Source organism: Pseudonaja textilis, chromosome 6, assembly GCF_049901715.1.
Source record: "Pseudonaja textilis isolate UNSWEBS1 chromosome 6, rPseTex1.2, whole genome shotgun sequence".
NCBI classification, from domain to species: Eukaryota; Metazoa; Chordata; class Lepidosauria; order Squamata; family Elapidae; genus Pseudonaja; species Pseudonaja textilis.
In genome coordinates, this window is record NC_141995.1 from 58,592,252 (window position 1) to 58,616,832 (window position 24,581).

The window sequence follows — 24,581 nt, forward strand, 5'->3', positions numbered from 1 at the left end:
GTGTGAACTGAATGTCATGTGAGGATGGCATCAGCAAGAAAATATTGAGTACTGACCTTAAGCACTGTCCCAAGAGGAATAAAAAGAAGGGACACAAAACTTTTTGATAAAATATCTCAAGCCATCTGATAAATTGAAAGCAAAGGGTCTCAGGCATTCTTTTAATCTTTTGTTTTTCAGATTAAATAGACTTTTTAATTGTAAGATAATTTGTGCCTTTTAAAACTAAACACTGAATTCCTTACATCATAAAACTATTTTACAGCCTTGCATATTTTAGCAATTCAAATAAACCTTTCTCAAATGATCCAGAAAGTCCAGTTGATGTCACGCTTTGGTCATTGGCGCCGAGTAGCTTTCCAGGGAAACTTTTACTACCACGCTACCTAAAATTATAAAAAAAAAAACCAGAGACTGAACTAAGAATCCACAGTATGCAAAGAAATAACTTTTCACCTTTCTTCGCCTTTCTTCTAGGGATGTTTCAGGTATGAAGCATATGTGGTAAAAGGGTGCTCACTGGTAGTATATATGTAATTTCAAAAAAGAGAGGAGTCACCTACCAATAGTATAAGTGTGGGAGGAACCAGCGACAAACAGCACTGAAAAGCTATTAAAATATGTGATATGGAAACTAGGGTCAGGATTGCTTCAGAGCAGAAGAGAACAACAAACCCACCCCCTCTCTGGAGCATCTTAAAGCAATTATGCCACAAAATCCCCAGATAAGAGGCAGCTACTTAAAACGTTGCAGTAAATTTGAGCTTCCACGCATCCTGAAACGCTTTTGAGGAATTAAATCTAAAGTACTGCACAGGCCTCAAAAAGAAACATCAAAACAGAGATTAATTTATTTTGACAAAATAAAATTAATTTAGGCTGATCCTGCTATCCTTTGTGTGCTATTTTACACTGAAAAGCAGGTTGCTCCCCTAAGCGCCAGTGCCAATTTAAACAATCGTGGTTCAACTGGAGATTTCTCTATTTCAGAGGAAATACCCTTATAATCCAAATGATTATTTTTAGCGGTGGTTGAATTTAAGATGGGTGACCAGGAAATAAATTCCACTGAACCTAGAGAAATTGCTTCTCATAGAAAACATGTTTACATTTTGTTTACGTTTAAGACTATATCTTGAATTTCCAATCCATATTAAAGGAAGCAGCTGATGGATCAGTTATCAGAATTTTCTGTTCTTCATACAAAGAAAATGGAAGCTTTCTTCTGAAAACCATGTATACTTAATGCATACAGTTACTGAAAAACAGAATAATACAAATAATATATTGCAAGCACAAAAAAACAAGTAATATACATTACTATATGTTAACTGTTTATCCATCCAGAATTTTTAATCTTATTACCACATCACTTAGGAACATTAATAAACACAACAAGAGGAAAAGAATGTATTTTTTTTCCCTTAAGAACGATGTAAGCTATTTCCATATGAGTAGTATATGTAATACCCAGGTACTTGGATCCTTATTTTATATGGCTCTTTCACAGAAAAACAAAGCTTTAATTGTTATGTACAAGACTAAGTTCTTATCACATATATTTTCAGTGCCATTATGATTTTTTTTTAATTTAAAAAAAAATCTAAATAGGTTTACCTGTATAGACAAATATTTGGGGCTGTTGTTGCAAGTGACTGTTATTTATTATAGCTTTTTAATGTACTTAACCTGCATATTTAGGATAGTAAAACACTCATATTCACAGTTACTTTAGAGAAAGGATATTTTTTGTGGGCATTTTCCCTTCAAGTTGAATATGTAGGACAGCAAAAATTACATAAAAGGTTCCAGCAATATACTTTTATGGAGAATATGTTATCGGTATTAAAAAAAATTACTCAGCCCACCCTGAAGTTACATATTATGAGCTACACAAAATCTAAAATGTAGGGTCTTTTCACAGTACAATACACTAAATGAACACATAGTAGATTAAAAGATGTGAATTCAGAACTTCTGCTTAAAAATTTAAAGTTTCTGACATCATCTTCCACCATTCCATTAGTTCTTCCTTTTCCTCTTCTTTTCTTTCAGACAATGATTCCAAGTCAAAATCAACCTAGAAAGAGGAAGCAAACATGAATTCTAATATTCTTAATTTATAAGTGAAAAAAAAAATGGATTTATTAGCTAAAATTGTATATATCCTGGACTTAAGTCCATTTCCCCACCAAAGACTTACAGCATTGTCTCAAATAACCCAGCCATCACTGAGAAGATACATGGATGGATCAGAAACAGTGATGATGATTCTAGAATAGGGCTGTCAAACTTGCGGGCCGTGGGCTGGATGCATCACACATTGGCCATGCCCACCCCTGGTTTAGTGAAGGGGGGGAAAGTCGCAATGTGTCACATAACGACATGACGACACAAGTCTGACACTCCTGTTCTAAAAAATCTGCCTCACAATACATCAACTGAAACCAATGAGAATCATAACTAATGTAATTCTGACTTATTTCAGTAATTCTGCATTAAGTCTACATCTCAATGATGTAGCACCCCAATGAAATATTTAAGTCTGCAATCGTATTTTTCATATGTTTTTCTTTTTATCCTCTACCCGTACCACCTTCCTATTATATCTTAATGAATTTGACATTCCATGAAAATCTTACACTAAAGCAGGAATATTTTGTGGATATGGGCTATAGGTGGCAGTATGACTTTTCTTTTTGTATCTAGGATTTATTTTAGCAGAGAATTTAGAGAAAGGTTTTCAGTGCTTTTAGCTAACAACCTTTTAAGACAGGAATGAAGAAAAGGCTTTCTGTAATGAAAATACCAAGCTAAGTAAAAACCAAGTTCTTGTTTTCAATTCGAAGCATAGACAGTGGTGCTTAAACTCTTGATTTTTAGATATTTCTGCATAAACATGACTTTAAAAAATGAACTATTTTCCCACCAAGTCCTAAAGCTAGGTAAAGTGAATGCATTTAAACAAATGAATAAAAAACGCTATACTTGTTCATTTCTTCATTGAGGCAAAGCTACATATAAGTGCATGACAAAAGTATGCGAACCTTTGCTTAGATCACATGAAATGATAGCACTGCTTTATACTGCCCTGGTAAAATAATTGGAATACTTGGAATCCAGTTTTGGTCACCAAAATCCAAAAATATGTTGAGATTCTAGAAAGAGCGCAGGAAAGAGGAACACAGATGAGAAGGGGCCTGGAGGCTAAACCATATAATGAACAATTGAAGGAACTAAGTATGTGTAGTCTACTGAAGAGAAGGTCTACGGGTGATATCATATCAGCAGTATTTGAGGTGCTGTCAAGGAGAAGAGGGGTCAACCTATTCTCCAAAGCATGTGAGGACAGGAGAAAAAGTAATGGGTGGAAGATAATTAAAAGGGGATCCAATCTAAGAACTAAGAAGAAATTTCCCGATGGGGGAATAATCAGTAGAACAGCCTGTCTCCAGAAGTTGTGATTGCTCCATCACTGAATGACATAGAATCTTTTGTTTGAGAAGGGCATTGGGCTAGAAGATCTACAAAGTCCCTTCAAACCCTATTAGTCCATGTTTTAGTAATTGATGGGCTCCTTCCCCTCTCAACAGAGCAGGGTTCCTCAAACTTGGCAACTTCTAAGACTTGTTGTGGACTTCAACTCCCAGAATTCTGGAAGTTGAAGTCCACAAGTCTTAAAAGTTGCCAAGTTTGGAGACCTCCGCAACAGAGGAATAGCAGCTGCAATTCAACATTTCTGAAAATTGTTGATCAGTCCTTTATGCTCCCTTGGGGATATTTCAGCCCATTGGTCTCCTTACAGACTCAGAGATGTTGATGGCTTACTTGCAGGAGCTGCCTACTTCGGCTTCTTGAACATTTCTACAATATTAAAGTCAATGTTATATCTAGTTGTAGGAATTGTGTGGAGAACAAATCTTGTTTTACGCCATGCCTATGCAGAAATATTTAACATTCAAATGGGTTCAGAATTTTAAGTGCCACTTGTACCCGGTCTAGATTTGAAGGGCTAAATTGGTTTTATATTGCTGTCTATGGATATTATATGGATCTTTCTTTGAATGTTTCTTCTTTTGTTGTATCTGCTTTACTGTAACCACTGTAATATAAAAGCAAGTTTTCTTTTATTCATTGCAAAAACCACTGTTGATCCTTTCCCCCCAATGTTGTATTATATTTTGTTTGCTCGCCTTTCTCTCTATTCCTTTCTGACAGAATTTTTATTTCCCAAGTCAGAAATACTGAAAATATTTCACAGAGTTCCAATGAGACTTGATGTACAAAACATTAAAAAAAAAAACAATTAAGATAGGAACGGGCATTATAAGTTAAATGCAAAAATGGTATCACTTACCCTAATCGCAGGACTAAAGGGAACAGCCACTTTTTTAGTGATTGCTAGATAGCCCGGTGCTGAAGCTGTCACTTTATAATTTCCAGGTACCAATAGCCTCCAGTAATCACCATCCTTTGCTAAAGAAAAGAAAGATGCCACTATTTTTGGAAAACTTTTAGGAACATGCTTCAGTTGCACTGAAATGTGGCTGATCTGGTTTGTTTTCTAATTAGAATCTCAGGATGCAACCGGAGCCAGGTGCAAAATACAAGAGTGATTTTGGAAAGAAGAAGAAAAGGCCTTTTTACTGGAACCCAGTGTATTTTTGTTCTTCCCATCTTAAAGCATGAAAACATAAAACCTTGCATTATTTTTAAGACATTTATGAGCATTAGCAATTTTTCTCAGGGAATGCCTTAATATAATGCAAGGCTTTATGTTTCATTCTTTTTTTTTCTGTAAAAAGGACAACTGGATTAAGACTCCAGGCAATAAGAGAAAGGACTGCAGTTTTGCAAATATCAATTTTAATACAGCAGGTCTGATTGACTGAGAGCGAGCAATATAAAAACTTATTTTCAGTTTCTTTTGTATAGGAGTTCAGCATAGTTTTCTCCACTCATTGGCCGACGTTTGATAGATATCATCTATTTTCATTAGAGGCCATTAATCCTGAACGTTTTGTCCATTAAAAGTAGTTTTATTAAACTGCGGCCTTCCAGTTATAGTTAAATGAAGGCATAAAGATTTGAATTTCTGAACTGAGATTCAGATTTTATCCTGAATGAAACGGAAAAGTGGGCTCATTCTAGATAAGTCTAACAATGCTGTTTTCTAGTTCCAATGTTTATTTTAAAGATCCGAACACACATGCTAGAAGTAGAAACATTGCTTTTCTTTTTGGTGATGCCTCTCCGTATGAAAAAGAACATTTTGGCCATTGGAAGTTTTCCTCAGTGGCAAGAAAGGCTAAGATTGCTTTTGCAATTCTTCTTCTACTGATATGCTCTTTGCTTTCCAAAGTCATATGCAAGGAATGCATCCCACCACCCTCCAGAAAATATAAAAGGATTTTTTTATATTCATCCATGTATCAGCATTCATCAAATATCTCAAAGTGGCACATATGAATACTTACCTGATGTAATATCATGGTTTATTCCCTCTACAGAAACTGTGGCATTCGCAATCGGATTACCCTGAAGATTTCTAACAAATCCTTTTATTCCTCGATGTATCTTAAAAATAAAGCACAAAAAGTCTTGGTATTTCTCTAAATCAAGAGATGGTATTCAGCAAGTTCTGACCAGTTCCGGAAAACTGGCAGCAGGCATTTTGAGTAGTTTGGAGAACTGGTAGCGGAAATTTTTTGAGTAGCTCGGAATGCCACCTCTGACTGGCCCCGCCCCCATTTATTCTCTGCCTCCCGAGTCCCAGCTGATCGGCTGGGTCTTCTTTGGTTGCCCTGCACAAGAGAACAGAGCTGGAAAGCAGGTTAGTGGGGTGGGGAGGGAATGGGGATTTTACAGTATCCTTCCCCTGGAGTGGGATAGGAACAGAGATTTTGCAGTATCCTTGCCCTGCCATGCCACCAAGCCACGTCCACCAAGCCCCGCCCACAGAACCAGTAGTAAAAAATTTCTGAATCCCACCACTGCTCTAAATAATATATTTACAAAAGAAAAGAGAAAAACAACTTAGAACAATTCACCACTATTTGCTTTCTATTAAAGTTAGTAAATTCAATCTCAGAGAAAATTTCTGTACTGGGTAAACGTATTTCAGATCATTGTCAGTATGAGCATGTAATGTTTAGAGCCTGTTGCTGGTAGACCAGGGGTGGGATTCTACTGGTTCGCACCTATTCGCTAGAACCGGTTGTTAACATTCTAAGCAGCTCGGAGAACCAGTTGTTAGAAGAAATTCCTGGCCTAATCCTGTAAGGAAGGCAGGAAGGAAACATTCTGAGGTTATTTACAGAAACTGTCTCTCCATTAATCCTTATTACATTCTTGGCAGGACTAGACTTCCTGTCTCTGGAACTTCTCTGGAAGTTTTTTCCCCTCCTTTGCTGGTACTTTGCTTGTGTGGAGTGACCATTCAAAGTTACACTTACGACTGTTGCAGCATCCCCACAGTCATGAGAGGCCAGGTAAGGAGATGCATGCCTCGATGTGCGTGATATTGAGTTGGCCACATCCAGCCAATAACACGACCACCAAGCCACGTCCACCCAGTCACATGACCACCAAGCCATGCCCACCAACCAAGCCACGCCCACAGAAACGGTTGTTAAAAAGTTTGAATCCCACCCCTGTGGTAGACTAATCATAGAACCTCTTCAAGCAATATTTTGAAAATTGCTGAATGCTCATTTGACTTTCAAAACCTCTAATTATTGTTTCCAGGAAGGAGGCAGTAGCAAACCACTTCTGAAACCTTTGGTAGGGAAACTGCAAGGACTTGCTTCAGGAGCCAAAAGTGACTTAAAGGTACACCTCCTCCTTTCTGTTTCACATTTTACTCAAACTGATGAACTGGTTACCAGATTCAGAACAAGCCACAAAATTAAAGTAACCTTATGATTTTTAAAACATGGCCAAGTTTGAAAGTGAGTTGGTAAAACAGAAAACTATCATTTAAATAGAGACTTCCTCATTCAACTGCATTTTGTGCAAAGGGGATAGGTGTAGACAAGGTATTTTTAAAATATAACTGTGTAAATATAGCCATCAACAAAATATAACTGTAAATATAGCCATCAACATGAATAAACCCATTCTGTAGTTAAGTGGTTGGGTGAGTTTTTAATCAGTGGTTTCACATGTCAAGCTTTAGACTCAACTGTTCAATGTCTGATTTCAGGAAATAGTCCTTCCTTAGTTACAGAATTGGGAATTAGATTCTCAAAGGGTCACTCTATTCTCATTTCAGAAGTTAATATATTCACTTAGTTCTGATAAGGCTATTTTCCCAATCAGTGTAATGGTGTAGTTTTTAATACTTGTAGAACAACAAAAGGGTCTATTTTTAGACCCGTTATCAATATTTGCTATAGCGGAACATGTTGATTCTCTTTTCTGGAAGTTGTGCATCTCTGTATGTGTTTGTGTTTCTGCAGTTGTTCCATGTGCCAATATGTGTGCATTGGGAAGCATGATACATGTGACAATTCTGGATCACGTGACTAGGACAAGGCTTTGGACTACCTCAGTCACCAGTTTCAAATTGCTCCCAGCTGCCTATTCTATCGGAATGCACTGGGAAATTTTCTTTTTCACCATCTTCAGCATGATGCCTATTTTTCATCTCCACCTTTCTTTGTCCTGCCATACCAAATCTGTTCCCTGTTCAGTTTTCAGAAAGATATCATGCTGACAAACAAAACTTGAAAGGAAAAAAAAAATTCCAACTATGAGTTAGATACAAGTCAGTACGAGTTTGTTGAGAACTGATCATGCCAAACCAATCTTATTTCATTCTTCAACATAATAACTAAATTAGTAGACCAGCAAAATACTGTGGACATAATATATTTAGATTTCAGCAAGGCATTCGACAAAGTAGACCATAATCTACTTCTTAGTAAGCTAGAAAAAGGTGAAATAATTAGCACTACCACTAGATGGATTTGGAACTGGCTGACAAACCGTACTCAACAAGTAGTCCTTAATGGGTCTAAGTCTTCATGGAGGGAAGTAAGCAGTGGGATGCCACAAGGTTCTGTCTTAGGCCCAGTACTCTTCAATATCTTCATTAATGACTTAGATGAGGGAGTAGAAGGGAAACTTACCAAATTTGCAGGTGATACTAAGCTGGCAGGAATAGCCAACACCCAAGAAGATAGGCTCAAGATCCAGATGGATCTTGACAGATTAGAATACTGGGCCGTATCTAACAAAATGAAATTCAATGTAGAAAAAAGTAAAGCCCTACACTTAGGCAAGAAAAACCAAAAGTACACATATAGACTAGGTGAAACCAGGCTCAATAGCAGTAACTGTGAGAGGGATCTTGGAGCCTTAGGGGACAACCAGCTAAATATGAGCCAGCAGTGTGCAGCAGCAGCCAAAAAAGCTAATGCAATCCTAAGTTGCATCAACAGAGGGATACAATCAAGATCAAGTGAGGTACTAATACCACTCTATAAAGCCTTAGTAAGACCACACCTAGGGTACTGCATCCATTTTTGGTCACCACATTATAAAAAAGATGTTGAGTCTCTAGAAAAAGTACAGAGAAGAGCAACCAGGATGATGAGGGGACTGGAGACTTAAAACATATGAAGAACGGTTACAGGAACTGGGCATGACTAGTCTAGTAAAGAGAAGGACTAGGGGAGACATGATAGAGGTCTTCCAATATTTGAGGGTCTGCCACAGGGAGGAAGGGGTCAAGCTATTTTCTAAAGCGCCTGTAGGCCAGGCAAGGAATAATGGATGGAAACTGAACAAGGAGAGATTCAACCTGGAAATAAGAAGAAACTTTCTGACAGAACAATGGAACAGCTTGCCCTTGGAAGTGGTGGGAGTGCCATCACTTGAGATATTCAAGAAGAGATTGGATTGCCATTTGTCAGAAATGGTGTAGGGTCTCCCGCTTGGATTGGGGTGGTGGTGACTAGATGACCTATAAGGTCCCTTCCAACTCTGATTATCTGTTAAATGACAAGCTGGCACAAAGAAGCTTAATATAAATATAAAATTACATGAAGATAGTTTTGTCTACTGAAGAACTAGGTTTCATGTCCTGACTGGTCCCTCATGAGCCTTCCAGCTGTAGAACAATGAAGAAAGCAAGTACATTATAAGAAATGGATAATGATTCTTGAGAAATGATTATTGGGTACCATGAATAGAGCGGGCATGTTCCCAGAAGGGTCATCTTTGGGTTATAGAATTCATCTGGTTACTAAGACAAATTGAGGAGGAGGAACATGGTAATCTTCTATAAGAGCCAGATGGTTCTTAGAGCTGGTTAAAGTGAAATCATATGTGATTTATACATGTCATCAGAGTGTGTCATCAGAGTATAAGTAGAAAATCTTGGGCACATGAAGTTCTCTATATGTACAGGGTTTGTCTTCTTAAGATTCCTGCTTGGCCAAAAGTCAGGTGCTGTCAGGTGCAAAGGATCAAGACTATACATTCAAAGCTTTCATGCTTAAGCCTATATTTTATTCGGTGAACTTTGGTAGTTTTTCCAATGGCATCATGGTATCTCAAAATAAGCTGTCGATTTCAGAATTCTCCTAGGGTTTGGGATTACATTTAATGTAACAAATCTTTTAATTTGAACTATTTTTCCAAAGTAGAAACTGAAGTCAGATATACAAATAAAAAGTTCAAAATGATATCTATTAATTTTGATTCCACCTTTGTTTCTACTTCAAATCAACCTCAATCTTGTATAATTATAGCCACATAGGGTAATGCTAACACTTGTTTCTCTTCTGTAATATATATTTCATAAACAAATTCATTGAGCTGAATGAGATGTAGCTTATGTGTAAACATGTATCATACTGAGGTGTTCACTAGGCTTTCTAGCAGTTCTATAAATTTCAACATGAAGGATGCAATTGTAATATTTACTCTTCAAATGCAACACTGAGTACCTGTCCTTTGCCAGAGAGAAAAGGTTGGTTGGTTTTACTACAAGGACAGGAAACCTGCAATGCTAATCTCCGAGTCCTCTTTATTCAGACACCACCGTCCTGTCTGATCTTGACTTCTGAAAACTGGCAGTGCTTTCTTTACATTGTGTTATGGCTCAGGATTCAGGTGACTCTGAATCTGAAGAAGCCATTCTTGTGGAGCCAAGCAGAATGTGAACTTCAGAAGATCAAGCCGTGAATCGCTTGAGACTGATCAAACGGGGGCATTATCAGAATAGTTGGAACAGATAAGATACCGCTTTCAAATCTTCAGATTCAGCAAGTAAAAATGCTCATTGAGGCTCCTTGGCAAGTAAGGGGGTGACTGTCTTAATGAGAGGACAGCTGGCTGCAGACTGATTTAAGAGGTGGCCTTATTTTGCTATTGGAAGCCCAATTGCCTGTGTCTGGCATATTGTTTCTGTATATTCTGTTCATAGAAGAAATTCTGACTTTTGGACTAATAAGGAACCTGGCTTGACTGTTTGAACCTCTTTTCTGCATGCGCCTGTTTAAAGCAAAACCACTTAGACAAGCTTTGTTTCTAGGGCATTCTGTTGATATGAATTTGCTTATCTGCTCTTTATCCGTACCATCTTAAGCTGTCACCTAGCAACTGCATGTTTGTGTGTTTGAAACAGGACACATTTGAAGGAAGTGGTAGTTCAAATGATGAGGTAATGAGCCATGATCACACAAAACTACACTGCTCAAAAATATAAAGGGAACACTTAAACACCACAATGGAACTCCAAGTCAATCACACTTCTGTGAAATCAAACTGTCCACTTAGGTAGCAACACTGATTGACAATCCATTTCACATGTGGGGACCACAGACCACTTCTCAGTTCCTATGCTTTCTAGCGGATGGTTTGCTCACTTTTGAATGGTGGCGGTGCTTTCACTCTAGGGAGGTCATACAGGCATTTGGAGGCCACACACACTACTGAGCATCATTTTGACTTGTTTTAAGGACATTACATCAAAGTTGGATCAGCCTGTAATGTTGTTTTCCACTTTAATTTTGAGTGTCACTCCAAATCCAGGTCTCCATGGGTTGCTAAATTTTATTTCCATTGATATTTTTTGTGTGATTTTGTTGTCAACACATTCAACCATGTAATGAACAAAGTATTTAATAAGAATATTCCATTCATTCAGATCTAGGATGTCTTATTTTTGTGTTCCCTTTATCTTTTTGAGCAGTGTATTTCTGGCTCTATGTTCACCCAAAACTAAGCATAACACTTGGTCAACGAATGTCCTAACTTTGTTCTCCAGGAAAAATTTACCTGCTCAATGTAACTGATAAGTGAATTCTTGTTGTCCTCCCAATAGGTTTTCAGAGTTTCTTCTGGGGGGAATTTTTCACAGCTAAGCTCCACTGTGATTTCAAAGCAATTGCTGCTGAGATAATTGAAGTCTTGCATACCTATGTAATTACATATACAAAAGTTGACATTTAATAGGCAGTGAGTTCAAAAGCATATCAGATTAAAGTTAAGTGGGAATAATTAGCTGGAACCAGTTGGAATAAATAGATGCTTACTGTAGAAAATTCAAAACCCATATATATGTGTGTGTGTGTTTATGGTACACATATACTGGTCTATTTACAAGACCTTCAGGCCAGTTAATAAGTTCTTGGACCAAAGTCTGAAGGGTAAGATAATGACTGATTTGCAATCATAGCTATATGTAAAGATCACACCACATTTAATATTACATTTGGTCTATACATTTTGCTGATACATTTGGCTTTGAAAAATCCTACTTAGGGGTCAAAGAACTTCCAGGTATAATTCAACTGTTTCCAGGTAAAATGAGTTAATAACAGAGAATAACATCATGACCCGTGAAGCCTTGAAAACCAAGGATTTTGAAATGGGCTTCTTTTAAAATAGTGCGATTTCAAGAAACACAGTAGATCAGTGTTAATTATGAGATGGCAACTTATTTATGGTAAAGTCATTGTTTTCTACATTCTACTCAAAATTTTCCACTACCGGTTCTCCAGAACTGGTCAGAACCTGCGGAATACCACCTCTGGTACTAACCTATCAGGAACAAACCTCGTTTCTCAGCTGTGAAGGCCTTTCCTGAAGGCCTCTGACAGCAAAATGGAGGCTGGGGGCGATGGGTGCAAATGGTGGCAAGCAGCCACAGAAGAAGTGGGCCGACCAGAGAAGGTGGGTTTTTGGGGTGTGCAATGTCTGGCTGCAACTGTCCGAAAGTAAGTAGTAAGGCAGCTCCACTCTCCATCCTCACACTCATTTTTACTTTTGCGCCTCATCCCATCCCATGCACCCCAGAGTGGGAGGGATCTTAACTAGGGCTTATTTTGGGAGGGTAGGACTTACATTGGGCACACAGGTAAAATCAAGGTAGGGCTTATTTGGGGGGGAATAGGTCTTATTTTCAGGGAAACATTACTACTTAAACATCACTTCCTCCATTGATGCCTGCAGAAATTCGTTGTGAAAGACAAGCTTTTTCTAGATCACCCTGTGACAGAAAAAGGAGCAACCTCACCAATAGCCTGCAAATCCTTCTGGCAACAACTATGTGAGTTCTATGATATTTGAAGAATTTAATACATTATGTGCTCTATAAACATGATCTCGAATAAATCATATTTGGCTTAGATTTTTTTTTACTTTCAGTTCTATTCTGATGTACTGCATGCATAAGATTAAAACGTTGTATTTCAGCAAACACAAACCTCCTGGAACGCTATACCAAGCACCACCATTAGTGGTCCCATCAATGAAACTGCTGTCGTCATCATTCTTGCGACATGGTGGCCGATTCGGGTTTGACATGACTGGATTAAAAGACGAATAGCTCCGAGCTAAGCTTTGGAAAACAGCGTCGTCAGGACAGGAGCTGTATTCATGTGCACTTCCTGAGGGAGCAGTAGTAAATACGTAATAGAAGACGAAAAGAAAAAGAAAGAATGTAGGCCAGTTTTAATTATCTGAACCTAGGTCATTTAAAATACAGGCTTATCCATGACAAGAGCTTCATAGGAAGACCATTGGTGTTTAATTAGAACAGTCACATTGAGATACATATTCTTCTTAATAAGTTGTTTCAGCAACATGAAAAAACTAAAACAAAACTAAAGTAAGAAGAATGGTATATTTTCATCCTCATTATTATGCCCCTAAAACCTACTCCAGAGTTATTTTCCCCTCCTCTTCCATGGGCTTGTTGTGGTTCACCCGCAGCAGGTGAGGATGACTGAGGTCTCGTAGAGTGAGGACTCGGATGAGGGGCCTGCATGTGATGCAGGGATGGGACCAGGACCATCAGGGAGTGGAATGGTGCCTTCGGAGCTTGTGGAGGCTGGCAGCAGTGATGAAGAGGACCCCAAGGAGCCTGTGCCCAGTGCGTGTGTGCACAGGGCTGTTCGAAGAGCAGCGGCAGCAGCACGGGCAACTCGGGAGTAAGGCTGCAAGGTGATGGCCGCTCCCTTAAGGGATAAAAGCCAGCCCTCAGAGGTGGGATTCTTTGCAGGAAGCAAAGAAGTTCTTGCACTTCAAGTCGTGCAATTTAAACTAGTGTTCTTAGAAGCCTTGGAAAACCTTGGCAAGGCTTGTTCTTATCTGGGACAATTAGTTTTTAATAGCGATTTACTGTGAATGAACGGAATTCACAGAGAAACATTAAAAAGGTTTTGCTTTTATCTTTGTTCGGTGTTTGTTTGCTTTGAACAAGGCTTGGGTCAGAAAACAGGGTTCTTCTAGCCTTAAAAGGGAAAAAAAAAGTTGTTTTGTTGATTAAGAAAACTACAATATACCATAAAGAAAAAAAGAAGAAGAAACTCTGCCTCCCTACTGATTAAAAAGAAGAAAAAAAAGTTTATTCTGGGAAGTCTGCAGTAACAGGCAAAAAGAGACGAAATTAAAACTTATAAATAATACAAAAGATAGAGTAATTAAAATAATGGACAGTAAAATTTAATCTGTCCAGGTTGGGAATGTGGTTCTCAGCATGCTGTTCAGAACTCAGCACAGTCATTAAGCTGACCAAGGCTATTCAGGCTTGGATTTACCATACATACCAGTCCGAGTCTCATCATATGGGTAATTTGCCACAAGGTCCCCACCATGAAGATTGGCAGACAGTACAAAGGGAATATCCATTATCCAGTGAATCACACCTTTTGTTTCTGGTGCAAGCTATGGCAGAAATTTATAAAAAAATGATAGTTCATTAGAGTCCTGCAGTAAGTGCTGCACCTTTCTTTGTAGAACAAAATTAAAACAGCTTCATCCGTTTTCAAACGTTTGCCCAGGGATGTAAAATGGAATAAAATAGACTTGTTTCATATGGGATGTATTTAATTATGTACCCTTACTATATAATATTTCAACAGAGTATCTGAACGCAATACACAGATTAACTATTAGTGAATGCAAATATAGGTATTATTTATTGCAATATGCCTATGATATAATCAAGTTCTGCTCTGTCTCACACTCATAATCTGATAGTTATCAGAGACCCAGATTTCCAGTAAATAATAATTAAGTACTAGCAAAACAAAAAGGACTTATAAAATCCGGATAGGAATCCTAGGGCTGGAGGGTGATGTCACTAAGAAGGTTCTTCCTTCAGATGTTGTTGTGATCCATCTCCTCACATGGCCTAATGGTCAATCTTCTCTACTGTCACATACAAAGCTACAGCGAAATGGTTCACAACATGGGACACTCTTAGACATCTCTGGAAGATCACTCAGCTCTTACCTTTCTCCGTTTTCTCCTATTCTGACACTTCTTACCATTCCCGTTTTGACTCTGTCTGGTACAAAGATAGTAAAGGGGAAAGAAAGGAGCAGAGGAACGCTAACACACTCATCTCTTCTCAGCCATTTTCTCTCTCACGAAACGCCTCACTCCTTGCTCTGGCAACACACAGTTAGCAGTTTCATAGATCCCATTGTGTACTAAACCAGTGGTCCCCAACCTTTTTTGTGCCACAGCATCACAAAATGATCCGCGGCCCGGTACCAGCATCAGCACGCATGACAAGGCAAAGCGAGCCGACCAACCGGCCAGCCAGCTGTCCCCCGCTTCTCCCCACCACCTTCAACTCCTCCTTTGTACCTTTGTCGATGGGCTTCGCTTCAGGGTGGCTTCGGGATGGTCGCTCGGCTCGCCTTGCCTTGGGTGCTGAAAGAATCCTTGCGCCTTAGTTTCGTTCAAAGCCCCCACTTCGATGAAACTAAGGCGCGAGGATTCCTTCAGGACCCAAACGCTGCTTTCCAACCGGAAAAGCTCACCCGGAAGCACTTTCTTGTCAAACAAGATGGCGGCGCCCAGCAAACTGGCGGCCCGGTAGGAAATGCTCCACGGACCGGGATCGGTCCGCAGCCCGGTGGTTGGGGACCCCTGTACTAAACAACAGAAGTAGTGGGAGCCAAAGGGCAAATGAATCACATACCAGCTTTTTCTGGTTGACTTCACAGGTGATGTCTTGCTCTACATGTGATCATTGTAAGCTGAGATAAGAGACTTCTGTGCAACACATGCTCTTTGTAAATGTGATTTCTATGGCACATATTTCATCAGATGGCACGAGGATTATAATTGTGGGAAGGCTTAAGTGGTTTTATGTTGCTTAATATTTCATATTGCTTTCTTCTGTAGCTCTTCCTGCCTAGATTTTCTTGTTTGATTATAATGACCATTTTTCATATTATAATGACTATTTATCATATTCTCGTAACGACTTTTTTTTCTTCTGTTGAATTGTATCTGATTCTTGGATACTGCATGGACATGTCCCTGTAGTTTTCTTGACAATGTTTGTCAGAGGTATTTGCCAGAGCTGAGAGAAAGTGAGTAGCCCAAGATCATTCAACTAGTTTTGTGTTCAAGGACAAGAATTCCGTCTTCTAGTTCCGAGCCTGATGCTTTAACCCACAGGTATCAAACTCGATTGTGTCACGTGACATATCGTGATATATCACAATGGTTTTTTTGCCTTTGCGGAGCCAAGGTGGATGTGCCCTGTGCATCTGGGCCGCCAGTTTGACAGGCCTGCAACCAGTGGTACTTCATACTAAAGAAAACTATAATAATTGTTTTGATGGAATTCTGTCAAAGCTGTTTGCAATGATGGGGCAAGCAAAAAGAGTTTGATTAATAGGTTCAAATGTTTGATTGTTTGCACAGACATTTCACCTATTTTCTTCATTATTATTGCTGTTTTAATATTGACTATTGTGTTTACCTATAAGTTTTTATATTTAACAATATAAAACTATTTTTTAAAAGCTATTATAATCTTCTACCCAGTATTATTATACCCCAAACATTCATTTAGCTTTGTATGGAAAACCTAGCACATATACTATAGGACAAGGATTCCCAACCTTTGGGTCATGACCAACTACTGGGCTGTGGCCTATTCAGAATTGGGCAGTGTGAGTGTCTGACCATAGCATGTGCGCGCAGCTCAACTTGCTCAAGCAACGGGCCAATTATATGCATGCACACTGGCCCGCTACTCATGCAAGTCAAATTGTGCGCATGCATGCTGGCCTGCTGCTTGCGCAGCCTAGTTCTCCTCTCCCCACAATAACCAGGCCACCAACTGCCAAGGTTGGGGAATGATCCTGTAGGGCAGTGGTCACCAACTGGTGGGCAGCCCATTGGTGGGCCATGAGAAAATTTTGATAGTCTGCAGAGAAATCTCACCCCCAGAGCACCCCCCCAAAGCAATTAATCCAGGCTGTGCAGGAACACAAGGCTGCACCACCCACATGGCCCGCAGGAACCTTCCCCACCCATTCACTCCTTATCTGGCAAACTTGCCTGCTAAATTGCTATTTTTCCTTTTTTTCCAACCATCAGCTGTTCTGCTGTGCCGGGAGATTTAGATTAACTAGAAAGCACTTCAGTGGTTCCCGAAGTGGGCGGTACTGCCCTCTGGAGGTGATGGGATGCCTTAGGGGGGGGGCGCTAAGAGGCAAGGGGGCTGGCAGGGGGGCGCTAAGAGGCAGCAGGGGGCGCTAGAGGTGGGCCCCTTGCAGGGCAAAATTCAGGGGTGAGAAAAAATCCCGCTGCCACTGCGTTCGGGGCGAGGCCCCGCAGGATCACCCCATTGACTTGCACACTCCAGTGCAAGGGGCTCAATGGGGTAAGCCTGCGGAGCCTTGCCCCGAACGCAGTGTTGGGAAAGGGAAACAAGCCAGAGTGGCTTTGTTCTCCTTTTCAAACGTCCCGCCGCCGCTGCATTTGGGGCGAGGCCGCGAAGGATCACCCCATTGACTTTCACACTCCAGTGCAAGGGGCTCAATGGGGTAAGCCTGCGGGGCCTTGCCCCGAACGCAGTGTTGGGAAAGGAAAACAAGCCAGAGTGGCTTTGTTCTCCTTTTCACACGTGCCGCCACCGCTGCATTTGGGGTGAGGCTCCGAAGGATCACCCCATTGAGCCTCTTGCACCAGAGGGACTTGCCCAAGCAAGTCTGAACAGAGCAGTGTACCAAGTCAATGGGGTGAGCCTGAGAGAGGGAAAGAGAGAGAGGAAAGAGAGAGAGGAAAGAGAGAGAGACAGAGAAAGATAGAAGGAAGAAGAGAAAGAGAAAAGGGACAGAAAGAAAATGGGACAAAGAAAGAGGGGGAGAATGGAAGGAAGGGACAGAAAGTAAAAGAAATAAAGAGGGAGGGAGGGAGGAGAAATATAATGAGATATCTAATCTAGTTCAACCACCTGCTCCAGCAGGTTAGAAGTGTGTGTGTGTGTGTGTGTGTTCCTTGTAATTTACCAGTACATTTTGGTTTTGCCTTCTTCAGAATTGGCACTGTAATACATTGGGGAAAAGTAAATTTTTAGGTTGGAGGTCTGGTCGAATGGATCCTGTTTAAAGCCTCAACAAAATGCGAGAGCTTCCTGATAGTCTTGGCCATGTTTCGTCCACAAAACTTTTAATTAATAGAAGCCAAAGATGTTTCAATGTGGAAAAGGGCTACTAGAATCACTACTAGAACCTAATCAGAGATGCTTTGCCGATTCTAGTCCAATGACCTGCTCCAGCAGGGTTAGAAGTGTGCGTGTGTGCGTGCGTGTGTGTGTGTGTGTGTGTGTGTGTGTGTGCATGGCTGTCAAAACTCCAAAAACAGGTCAAGTAGTTCTGGGGAGGCCAGTCATAAATTAAACACTTGCTAAGCAGCCGGCCATTAAATGAGGATCACTTGTATTTGGTTTGCCAGTCACCAAACCACACCCACCCAGTCACGTGACCAGCAAGCCACATCCTCAAATTAGGCCATGCCCACAGAAATTCGAATCCCGCCCCTGGGTGGGGGGCATTGAGGATGAGTTTGTAACGCCAAGAGGGCGGTGGACTGAAAAAGTTTGGGAACCACTGCTTTAGATCTTTGGCTCTACTTAAAAGCAGAACCGAGCCTTCCTTAGGACTGAAGCAGTGCAGACTCAGCTAGCCGATGGTAGAAACACAGATCTATAAGTGAATCTGACTCTGTGAGCAACTCAATCTGCCTGCCTGCTTTGCCTGATTTTGGGTAATAGTTGCTCTCTCTTTTTTTTAAATAAAACATTCAATATTTACATACATGATGTGTCGTGAGTTAATTTTGTGAGTTTGCTTGCTAGCAAATTTTATGTGACAGGCTCAGGTAGCCGATCTCACAGATCTCTGAATGAATCTGTGAACCTGTGAACAACTCAATCTGCCTGCCTGCTTTGCCTGATTCTGGGGAAAAGTTCTTTTTTCTATAAAAAAAATCAATATTTATATAAATATTTATAATATTTACATACAAGCCACGCCCAGCCAGTCACATAACCACCAAGCCGCACCCACAAATTAGGCCACGTCCACAGAACCAGTTGTTAAGAAATCTGAATCCCACCCCTGCCTCTGTGTTTGTGTGTGTGTGAGAGAGAGAGAAGGAAAGAGAGAGAGGGGGGACGAGAGGGAGGGAGAGAGAGAGGTTAGAACAGATCTCTCTCTCTCTCTCTCTCTCTCTCTCTCCCCACCAACATCAGCAAGCCACTGTCAGTCAAAATTCATATTAGTGGTCCCCGGGATTTAAAATTATGAACTTGGTGGTCTGTGAGGTCAAAAAGGTGGGTGACCCCTGCTGTAAGGAAAAAACCTGTCTTGCTTACTTGCCAGTCTCTCCTTCACTTAAGTGCCTCCAAGTACCTAAACCACTAATAAAAACATTACCTGCTTTCTAAATATAGCTACTCCAAAAAAAGAACTCAAGTTGCAAATCCTTATGTTGTTTCTTCCTGAAAATTTTTATCCACTTTTGTTCAAGCTTTAGTTTTTATCTTGCTTTTGATGTTATTACAAAGAAGGTCTGCCATTTGCCAAAGAGCACCTTAAGACCACATTTGGTGGAATCCGATTAGGTATTTATAACAACAGCACAACTTTGGTTACCATAATAAGTGGGGCTTTTTTTTTAACCCACTCATTGTGCTATGTTTCCCTGAAAATAAGACCCAATTGGAACATAAAACCCTAGCATGGAATTTAACCCTACCCCTCAAATAAGCCCCAATTAAAATCATCAACCAGATGGATGCATTTAGCACAGTATTTCCCTGAAAATAAGACCTAACTGGAAAATAAATCCAAATATGTCTTACAGAGCAAAAATTAAGATAATACCGGGACTTGTTTTTGAGAAAACACGGTAGCATTTCCATCTTGGGAGCAGGTTTGGAGGCAACTGAAAGGGGAATAGAAGGCCTGTTTGCAAAACACTAGGTTTTAAAACTAGTCAAAAATGTGAATGTTTTAGAATAGAGGCAGATAAAATTTTCAAGTTGAAAAAAAAAATCAAAAAGGGAGAAAGAGAGTGTTCTCAGCAAAGAAACACTATTTCTGGAAGGGGGGGGGGGGAAACTGTGAAATATTACCCTGATGGATCAGTCCCTCCACCATTGAGTTATTAATATTTTCAGATGCCCGTGAACTGGTTTTATAAAAACATTACTTGCAGGCTAGAGAGGTCATAAAGAACTTTCCAAAAATGAAAGTAGAAATACAAATTATGAAATCATATATTTGGGCTATGTACTTTTCCAACACTTGCATGGAAAACTAACAAAATTGGTAAAGAAATAAAGGTAGGATATTGGGTTTCAGTAGGTAGTGCTCATCGTATTGTTACTCTATAAAGTGCTGAAAAGCAATCTTTCTTCTAAAGATTAGGATTGCAGTTTAAAAATTTTCCCCAAAGGGATGTGGCAAAATCTAGCATTTCCATAGCTTCCCAAACTATGAATGAGAAGGCTTCATGTTTTTTCTAGCTAGGCACTCCAGACCAAGTGGCGGCCAGGGAAACAGCAGTACAGGAGAATTTTATTTTAAAATGAGTCTCTGTTAAGGGTTTTTTTTGGTGTGTGTGTAAAGCCTTGGACAGAGCTACTATTTACCATTTTACTGCCTAAAGAGACACTTCCATCTGGTTACCATGCACAGCACAAGTTTTCCAATGGTTGGCTAAATTTCCACTGAACTTTCCTTTCTCACGTTCCATCCAATCATCACAATTCTCAAAAACAGAAAAGAAGTTCATCTTTTATTTGCATGAAGGACTTTTCAAAAAGTTAAAAGTGTGTTCGGCATATTATTGTTGTTATTGTTGTTGTCGGTCAGTCAGTCGGGCTGAAATCCAGACTGAGCACCTTACAACATCTAATTGTACAATGAAAACAATAATTTTTTTTTGTCCTTTAATGACCCCGTAATCCCTTACATGCAGCCAGTAAACACTCAGCTCCATTCAGTTACCCAACTCTTATCTGCAACTGAATGCAGCTGAGTGTTTACTGGCCGGATGCCCTTCCTGTCACCAATACAGAGTTCGCAGCAGATAATTATTCATTGTGCCCAGAGAAAGAAATATCTGCCGCTACCGTACCTAGGATTGAACTCACAGCCTCGCACCCCAATGAATGAACAATGTACAATGAAAATGATGAATGCTGTAAAACTAAAAACCACCAATTAACAAAAAGCATGACAGAACCCCCACAAACACCATTAAACCCAGCTCTGGGAATAGAGCCAGGCCTTAAGGACTTCTGGAACCTCAGGGGAGTTGGTGCCATACGTATCTCTGGGGGATGCTGCTCCAGAAGGTGAAGGCGGCAAATATTTTGAATGAAATATTTTATACCTTTAGATTTTGGTCCACAGCTTTCTTCAGATTTTTCAACAAATGATTATTTGGACCTCCTTCTCTCTCGTTGACGTAGACAATTCTATCCAGATCAGGGAAATTTCGATTTAGGTCTATTCCCTGTGCATTACTTCGACCAACAAACCAATCTTTGAGTTCACCTGGCTAAAAAGGAGAAGAAAATATTATGAAACAGCATGGCCATTTTCAATATGAACTGTCGCGATGAATTTAGAGAAATGGCCCACTTAGTTCAGTCTTGTGTATGGGTGGCATACAAGAAATATATGCCAATTATCCTCATACTTGGTTCTTACTGTTACGCCAAACTATGAAAACTGAATAATACAAACATATTCAATACTCAGTTCTGCCATGCCTGCGGAAGACACACTGAAATAAATGGAATGTCAGTTAATGACTAACTGGCACCTCACTCGTTTCAGTGGCTCTACTATATATATGATCAAACGTAAATACCACCCTACATATTAACTATATTTAAACATGGTAGGTATGTTTAATGTTTTTAATGTTGTTACACTGTAAGCCCCCAGCATCATTGAATACCAGATGGGTGGCAAATAAATTTCAAATAAATAATAAAATAATTAAGTTCAATATACCTACCTTCGTATTGAAATGTTGGTACTTCTAAATAGCATAATTTATCAACGCTAGCAAACCTACTGTGTGTACACTAAAACTAACCTGAAAAGATACATGAAGAAAATGCAGCACTTGTTTGAGAGAAAGAGGGAGGGGGAGAGAGAGAGAGAGAGAGAGAGAGAGAGAGAGAGACTAGCCCAATGTCACTCAGCTTGCCTTATGCTTAGGGTAGAGACAGAAATCGTTTTCCCAGTTACTAGCCTGGTGCCTTAATCACTACACTGGATTGAGTGACCCTATAAATTTAGAGCACATAAAGCAATCAAGTATCACTTGATCAAATCAAACAATCACCTCCAAGGTCCCTTCCAACTCCATTATTCTATGAAATATTGAGCTCCAAAATAAAAACTTCAGAGCAAATACAAAAATAATTATTTTGGAGGAAAAAAAACAACAGCTATTTAAATGTGCAAATTTATTCATAGCCGCCTGAGGGAGCTGTGGTTCTGAACGTTTCTAATCAACATGGCATGTTTTATTACATAAAATGAAAACTGAGATTCATTAATCTAAAGCCATTTTAGATTAATGTAGGTTACGAGCAGAACGTACTTGGAACACAAAGAGTGCTGGCTAGTATACAAGCATCCCATTGGCTACATTACATACAGAATGCCAAGGATCACACAGGGAGGGGGAAGATGAAAAGCTTAATATAGATTACAAATCAATTACAATTATGTGAATACAGGCAACAAATCTAGAAGTAACCCTTGATTTACATCCATTTGTTTAATGACTGTTCAATGTTACAAAAATTGAGTTAAAACCAGTCCTTCCACTTTTGATCATTGCACCAACTCTGGATCACATGATCAACATTTGGAACATTCTGTGAAAATACCTATCCCTATTAGGGTTATAAATTAAAGGCTTATATCACGGGTGTCAAACTCACCCTGTCACGTCGCCATCACGTGACGTTTTGCGACTTTTTATCCTTCGCAGAGCTGGGGTGGGCGTGGCCGGCGCATGGCCTGCGGGGCCGCCAGTCTGATACCCCCTGCCTATCTATATAATATTCAAACGTTGGATTTAAACTACTATCCATCCTAGCTAGCATGATCCAAAGATACGGAAGATGGGAACTCAGATTCAGACAATTTCTGAAAGACTATGATTTCTGCCTCTGATATACATTACATTTCAACTTTAGAAGTGGTAGTCGCTGTGTAAGCAGTTTTCTACCAAAGAACATGCCAAGTCCATCGGGTACTGTTACCCAGGTGGGATGAAGAGGGTAGATTTCTGAATGAAGGTTATTCTTTTTCTCTGAACTCGTGTTGAAGAAATTCAGATCGGAACACCATCCTGAAGCCCTGCCCCGAAGATTCTTCAGATGCAATCCGCGTGTCGGTCTTTTGAAAGTAGGTCATGCAAATGCAAATATTTGCTTTTGGAATTATGACACACATACCTGTGATGCTGCCTTCTCAAAGCCATCTGGATTCAGAGACGGCATGATGTGGATACGTGTACTGTGGATCAAATTAATGACAGTCTCATTTCCCTTCTGATATTCGTTGCACAAGTATTGAGCCAAGAAGATAAGAAGTTCTCTTCCAACAGCTTCGTTTCCGTGCATGTTGCCAACATATTTAAATTCTGGCTCTCCTAAAACATACAAGAAATGCAAGATTCCCAAATGTGTAGAGATTTAAAAAATGCACAAAAAGCAAATGCAGGACAAATCTATTGGCCCACAATAGAAAGTGTCCTCTCATACTTTATAACAGTATGGTACTCTGGTTTAACAGCGGCAGACCGGAAGGCGCTACAGAGAGTGATAAATTTGGCACAGGAAACCATTGGTTGCCCAGAAGACAGGTTGGCAGAAGACATCAAAGCATAACCAGCAGACAAACAGGTCTAAAAACAGCTTCTACCCATGGTTTGTCAACTCCTAAGCACAATCACAATCACTCCACGTACATATGGAAGCATATGACTAGTATCCCCCTCCAATTACTTGTATGAGGATTATATATACATCACTCACGCACCATCACAACATCTCCTGAACCGTAACGCCTGCCAACTTGAAATTTGGCACGTATGTTCCTCTTGGCTTCTAGGTGCTCACTAAGAAAGGATTTTTCCAAATGACCATCAGAGCATTAGTATATCCTATACTATTATTAACACGCTCTGATGCTAAGGAGTTCTATTCCCCCTCCCCAGCTGAAAAGAAATCTCTTCCAAATGCAAAAAAAAAAAAAAAAAAAAGCAGTGGAGAGGAGTTTCAGTTTCAGTTTTAGAGCAGCAACCAGCTTTATTACAGAACAGTTGAGCTAAGCCACACCCAGGCTCCTTGCTGTCTCCTTCTTGCTCACACAGCAAATAGTATTTCAGTTTCCAAACAGCCCTCAACTCTCTCACACACTGACAGGATGCTAGCCAGATGAATACCAATGGTAGGCAAAAACATATCCCCCCCGCCATTTTCTTCTCCAAAAACTAAGCCCGATCACATAGTTTTGTAGCAAAGCATGGGTATCCAGTTAGTTCTCTCTCAACACTATTCATGTTGTCTTGTATTTTCTGTTATGGATTGCACTAGTAGAGGCTAAACCAATTTCGTTGCAGACATGAAGTTCAATGACAATAACAGCTATAATAATAAATCATAAACACTCTATAATTTCCTTCATTCAATAATCTAAAATCTAACCCATTTTCCCATTTATATTAGGGATGACAAGATTTAGGCTAAGCTCCCTCTACATTTTCAGTCC

At 39.9% G+C, this 24,581-nt stretch overlaps 1 protein-coding gene across 1 annotated transcript in view; it reads right to left on the reverse strand.

Annotated features, from left to right (window-relative positions):
• Positions 1-1,327: 1,327 nt before the first annotated feature.
• Positions 1,328-24,581, reverse strand: part of CPE (carboxypeptidase E) — a 57,171-nt gene continuing 33,917 nt past the window's right edge. Inside the window, exons 2-9 of the mRNA XM_026699947.2 lie at positions 23,264-23,460; positions 21,172-21,339; positions 14,064-14,181; positions 12,720-12,902; positions 11,290-11,429; positions 5,478-5,577; positions 4,358-4,476; positions 1,328-2,080 (exon numbers count right to left, since the gene is read on the reverse strand). Of these exons, the coding sequence (XP_026555732.1) occupies positions 1,982-2,080; positions 4,358-4,476; positions 5,478-5,577; positions 11,290-11,429; positions 12,720-12,902; positions 14,064-14,181; positions 21,172-21,339; positions 23,264-23,460 (1,124 nt within the window). The 3' untranslated portion in view covers positions 1,328-1,981. The remainder of the gene's footprint in view (positions 2,081-4,357; positions 4,477-5,477; positions 5,578-11,289; positions 11,430-12,719; positions 12,903-14,063; positions 14,182-21,171; positions 21,340-23,263; positions 23,461-24,581) is intronic.